The 6,008-nt window shown below is 35.7% G+C and overlaps 1 protein-coding gene across 1 annotated transcript; it reads left to right on the forward strand.

The window, feature by feature from the left end:
* Window positions 1–1,664: 1,664 nt before the first annotated feature.
* Window positions 1,665–5,046, forward strand: LOC148505409 (permeability factor 2-like). Its single transcript, XM_088448252.1, has 4 exons — window positions 1,665–1,785; window positions 2,134–2,266; window positions 2,979–3,062; window positions 4,108–5,046. The coding sequence occupies exons 1-4, from the start codon at window positions 1,719–1,721 to the stop codon at window positions 4,133–4,135; spliced, it is 312 nt and encodes a 103-aa protein (XP_088304378.1). The 5' UTR covers window positions 1,665–1,718; the 3' UTR covers window positions 4,136–5,046.
* The last annotated feature ends 962 nt before the right edge of the window (window positions 5,047–6,008 follow it).

Raw genomic sequence — 6,008 nt, forward strand, 5'->3', positions numbered from 1 at the left:
ACATCTTGCTGTGAGCCTGCACCCTAACCATATGATTGGTTTGATTCTAATCATCATCAGCATGCACTTGCTCACATGCGAATCTATGCTTGCTTCTGACTCTGCAGTCGTTACTCTGGCTCAGCTGGAGGCGTCACTAGGTGGGGTGACTCACTGGCCCCTGTCTCAAGCTTCCGGGTGTCACGCATCCAGCTTTGTCAATCTGGGGACTTGCCCAACATTCCAGGAGCTGCCCAGACTCCCTCAGGACAGTGTGGAGCATGTCATCCATCACCCCGCTGCAACGCTATTCGGGGAAACCATCAGAGGGGGTGACACCAAAATGGCAGAGCAGCACTACTATTTTGGTGTCAAACCCTCGGATAGTGTCACCTGGTGCGGCCCACACCCGGCTAGTGACACCACTACCTCAACTCTGCAAAGCTCCAGCACAATCGCAGTGCAAAGTAGGATGTGATCTGCAAATTCTGCATACGCTCAACTCAGCATATGGCCCAAAGTATGCAGCACTGATTAAGAGTTAATAGAGAAGATACTGGCTGAAACATACAAAATTAGTATGTGGAAATGAGAAAAATATTGCAGTCACATGCTCTTTGTTTGCAAGATTTAAAAATAACAGATATACCTAGAAATGAAGCAATGGGAAAGTGGTCCATGTTGCCAGATGAACATAACATAGCATAATTGTCTTGTTTAACTAATGATGCAATAACTATCATTATCACACATTGGGGGTGATTCTGAGATGGGAGCAAGCAAACCTGCGTCTGGGCAAACCATGTTGTACTGCAGGTGTGTCAGGTGTAAAATGCACAGAAAGACTAATGCAGTTACACATCTGACTGACCCAGCGGCCGGCCAACCATCACGCCGACAAAGCAACTGATTTGGTAAGCACACACACTTACCAATTGACCGCTCAATATGCTAGCCAGACATCACAACTGGATGGGCATTTAAATGCCTGCCCAGTTATGATGTCATTGTCAGCAGTTCCTGCAGCCAGCATAATGGGTCGTTCAGCTGCCCGGTCATGCACCCCGCAACCTAACCCTCCCGGTAAGTGCCTAAACCTAAACCTCCATCCTTAGTGCCTAACGCTAACCTCCCCCCGGGGCGCCTAATCCTAACCATCCCCCCTGCGGCTAACACCTACCCCACACCGCTATACTTACGTTCGGGATGTCGGTTGTTGGGATTCCGGCATAGACATCTACAGCCATGTCGGGATACCGTGGCCAGTCCTCCGACGCTGATCGGGATTCCGGCGCCGGCATTCGGCATCCCAGGTGTCGGTATATTAACCACATCCCGATTAAAGTCATCAGAGTTAGGGCACAATGACTTTGATTTTAGCAGTTACATCAGTAAAATTAGCATATAATTTTTTGCAGATAAAGTAAACATATAAGGAAATATATATTACAGAATAATAACATAAACATCCTGTTTTGGGGGGAACAATTGCCACAAGTTTAGACATGAGGTGGTGGGATTTCCCACACCATGTGAATTACAAAGCATGACACTTTTATTCATTACTCATGTTGTAGTCTGGCAGAACTGGAAATTCCTGTTATTATGCAATCTGCAGACTCCTGCTGGGAGACACAGTATAAAAGTGGTGAATAGCTGCTTTACAAGCAGTACTCTTGAGACAGAGCTTAAAACCACAACTAAATCCAAAGACTGACAGAGGAAGCACATATCTAACAATGCAGAGTAGAGTACTTATCCTTCCATTCCTGGCTATCTGCCTGACATTCATTGCACTTTCAGAAGGTAAGAATGTTTCACATACAGCATGTTTGTCATACTGTAGCTATGAGATTCCTGTGAGCAACCAGCTCAATGAAACACACACAGGAAAACATATACATGTTATTAGAAGACTGTCTTTGTTGTTGTTGGAATTTGGGGGGGTTAACTATTGTGAGCTTATTGTAATATAAAAAAGTTTAGAACTTAAAATGATGCAGTAATATATATCTTTTTTATAAAATACACTGCCAATTGAAAAAGAGGGGATGGTATTATTTAAAGTAAAAATATAATTTATAACGATTATTTTATCTTTGTTAGACATACACACTGTTCTTATGATGTAACTCAGTCATATGTCTTTTACAGAAATGACGCTGACAGGGGCACGAGAGCTTAGGTGCCAGTGTGTAAAAACAGAGAGTAAGCAGATTTCTTTACGACAGATTCGGAAAATTGAACTTATTCCAAATGGACCACACTGCAAACTTCTGGAGGTCATGTAAGTATTGGATGTTATGCAAGATCTGAAAATGTCATGATAACATAAAGCCATAGACACCTTTTTATGTTTCACAATTACAAACAAACACACAAATACACATTTGCTCGCCTTAATGCAACCACACTTGTATAATATATATATATATATGTATGTATATATATATATATATATATATATACAGTATGTGTATATGTCTATATATATATATATATATATATATATTAATACAAGGAATAGACTCGCTAGAGTACGCTACATGTTTCTTTCTGAATAATTTATAATCCACTACTGTGCAAAACTGCAAATGTTTTGATGAGTGAACTATGTTTCCTATGGCTATTGCCAGCTTTGTTGTTGCCATCCACAAAGGGATAAGTTTGTGCATTGAATAAGTCTACTGCATAATTCAATGTACGATGTGAATGTGAAGGCTCATATATAAATATAAAGCATGTACTATACTCAGCCCGTTATAATGAGTCATACATTTATAAACTTCCTTATATTAAGTAAACATGCTCTATACATATATTATTATTAACATCTTACAGATTTTTATTTTAAGGAATAAGAAAAATAATATTTATTTTTTACATCTTTATGGGCATGGGAAATATGACATAATTGTTGTTCAAATATGATTATTTTATTGACACAACACAGAATTTATGGGTAAATAGTTTAATATAATGCTTATTTCTATCCACAGAGCCACTTTGAAAACTGGTCAAGAAGTATGTTTAGAGCCTACAGCTGCATGGGTGAAGAAGATCATTGACAGATATCTGACTCGGTAAGTAGACATTATTGATAACCCTGGATTGGGAAATTATATGCTGTACAGGATAAAACCTACCATGGATATTATATGTAACTTAGACACGTCACAGCCATGTAAAGGCAGAAGGATACTGGCTAACTGATTTTATATAGATCATGGAAATCAGAGGTGACAATGTATCTATAATAGTTTACAGCAACATTTCGGTATTCCTTATAATGAACTAGTTATAGAACAAATTATAAGCAATATTAGAACCCGTGGTCTATAAAGTTATTAAAAGGTGTTTATATACATAAATTAGTATTGTGCGTTACACATTTTATAAACACACACAGATACACATTGAGTTACTGTATCCACGCAGAAATAGATTATATTCCTGTATACAATATGACAAATAGAAAATGATAGAAGCACAAAGGGTAAAATTATGTACATCATGTAAATGAAGCATTAGTAAAAATATATATAGTTCACTGACCACACAGTGTCTGATACATATATCTCAATGATCACACAGTTACTTACATCTACATACACTAGTTATTAATACATATATAGTATCTCATTGGCTGACAGTTCCTTTATGAAGAAACCCTTGCAGCCATGTCTGTTCCAGGTGCTCCAGATGATGAACTAAGACAATAGCAGATCTATTTATTTATCCATAGACAAAATTAAGGGTTACATCAATTTAAGTGCTATAAAGAAAAGTATTGTAGTGTAATATTGTATATAAACTCAAGGTTCTCTTTCCTTAAGTGTCCACTTTTTATCCACTGCAATATGCTGATTGCCTGAATATAATGTGCTACATTTATATACTTACCTGTTTTTATGGATTAAAAATGAGCAATTTGCTCAGCTCTGCTACTCTCTGGCTCTGTGTACAATATGATAGTTAGAGCCTAGAATATGGTGCAAGAGTGGACTATGGGGACCATTGCAAACATAATGTATAGTACATTTTAAAATAGTTTTATTAACCATTAATCTTTCTAGTTCTTGCGACCCTTAGTAAAAGACTGTAACCTTTCTTTATTTGCTTTTGCAGTGCAAATACTACACCGTCTCCTAAATAACTGGAATGTCTTCCTGTGAGACGAGTATTGTTGTGGAAAAGAGTGAGAACTATAACTGAAGCCCTCTCCTGCATTCAAAGAAGGAACTTTTTCTGGAGAGACCTGCTAATCTGCTTGAGTATCTCTTGGTCTATATAGGCCCCATGAAGATTCCAAAAACAAATATGTTGTCACATTCCTCTCTTGTTCACAAAAAAATCCTTCATGGTTTCCTAACTGACATTAGACAAAAATGAGCACTTGCTCTTTCGTAACATAAGATCCACTAGAAGTAATGGACGTGTTGACCATTTTCAATGCATCAACTTCCCTGTGATTTTAGTGTATTGTGGAATTCTAATTAGTGATAAAGGGTAAAACAATCAGATGACATTTCTCATGTTGCCTACAAAATTTAAAAAAGTGTTGGATTGGCAACATCATATTTTCTTATGTACTAGTCTGAAAACTTTTCATAAATATTTAATTTAGTAGAGGAAAACAGCTGGTCGTACAGCCATTTTCATGGCTCCCAAATGACACTTTACAATAGGTTGAGCAGGACAGTGGGCAACACAGAGGACACAATTATATATTGTATATGTGAAGGAGTATTATAGTTATATTATATACCATATCAGTATTGAATTAATAATATCAATGGAACAAGCTCATCTTTTTTTTTTATAAGACATATTGTCGGTTTTACATTTTCTGACAGAAGAGTATATATGCAAGATTTACTTGGTACAAGTAATAAGTGGATAAAGCATATTTGGCTTATGAAATAAGATGTGTTCATTGAGATGCACTGAGTGTACTATACTTTATTTGTTCTATTGTAAAGGCTGATAATTTATTTGTAATATTATTACATTGCTGGGTTATTTAAATAATAATATTTAAAATTATTTTTATATGTCTGATTATTGTACAAGATATCTGACTTTGTTGATTTTTATATGAATTAAAATGAATTTATGTATAAAAACCATTGTCTTGAATTAATTTTGAAGCTTCAAAAACAAAGACAAATAAGACAAATGAGTAAACAGTCAATTGTTTTTTGAATACAAATATAGGCCATGAATTGCTGATTATTTTTACTATTTTTCATACCATGCAAACCAAAACATATATGAATAATAGCTCATTAAATGTGCTTTTTAATATATATTTTTGACATATTTTGACATATGCACAAGTTATGGCAAACAAGAAAAACAAGATGATAGATGAGACAGAGTATTTAGGAAGTGCCATAGGCAGACTAATTGGAGTAGTCAATAAATTGTGAGGAAGATATTTACAACCACTATAAACTTAAAATGATAGTAAGCTATGCAACAACAGGTAATTAAAAGCAGACACAACCTGCAAAAATATTGTTCTGAGAAAGCAGCAATGTGATAGTGATAGTCAATCAGTAGAGTACATTTTTAGGGTTATTCATTGCTGACGGGTGAAAGGCATTTTCCACTCAACAAAAAGATTTCTGCATGGTACCCGCTCTGAGCTACTGGCAACCAGGTTTGGTGCTATATTTTTAATGGGATGTATTTTACACCAGTTGTACTTCAGTAAAGAAGTAAATTTGTATCTTTGTCTGTTTCTAAATTTAAAACAAAATATAGTATAATGTGTTCTCACTACTATTATTGTTATTATTATTATTATTATTATTAATAATAATAATAATAATAATAATAATAATAATAATAATAATAATAATGTAAGCCATACACTGATCATTACTTTGAAAATTGAAAAGTTTAATTCAAGGAAAGCAGTGGTTATAAAGTGACAGGAAGTTGGACTTACTGTAGCGGTGACAATTACAATTGCTCTCAGTGGGTCTGCGGATGTCGGCATTTGCCGGCACTTTGTGTCTATC

The sequence above is a fragment of the Taudactylus pleione genome, unplaced genomic scaffold, assembly GCF_031769625.1.
Source record: "Taudactylus pleione unplaced genomic scaffold, aTauple2 ptg000454l, whole genome shotgun sequence".
Lineage (NCBI taxonomy): Eukaryota > Metazoa > Chordata > Amphibia > Anura > Myobatrachidae > Taudactylus > Taudactylus pleione.

Coding starts and splice junctions, on each gene's coding strand:
- LOC148505409 (XM_088448252.1), top strand. CDS start 1,719: ATGCAGAGTAGAGTACTTATCCTTCCATTCCTGGCTATCTGCCTGACA. Junction 1,786..2,133: donor ATTCATTGCACTTTCAGAAG/GTAAGAATGTTT, acceptor TGTCTTTTACAG/AAATGACGCTGACAGGGGCA. Junction 3,063..4,107: donor ATTGACAGATATCTGACTCG/GTAAGTAGACAT, acceptor TTGCTTTTGCAG/TGCAAATACTACACCGTCTC.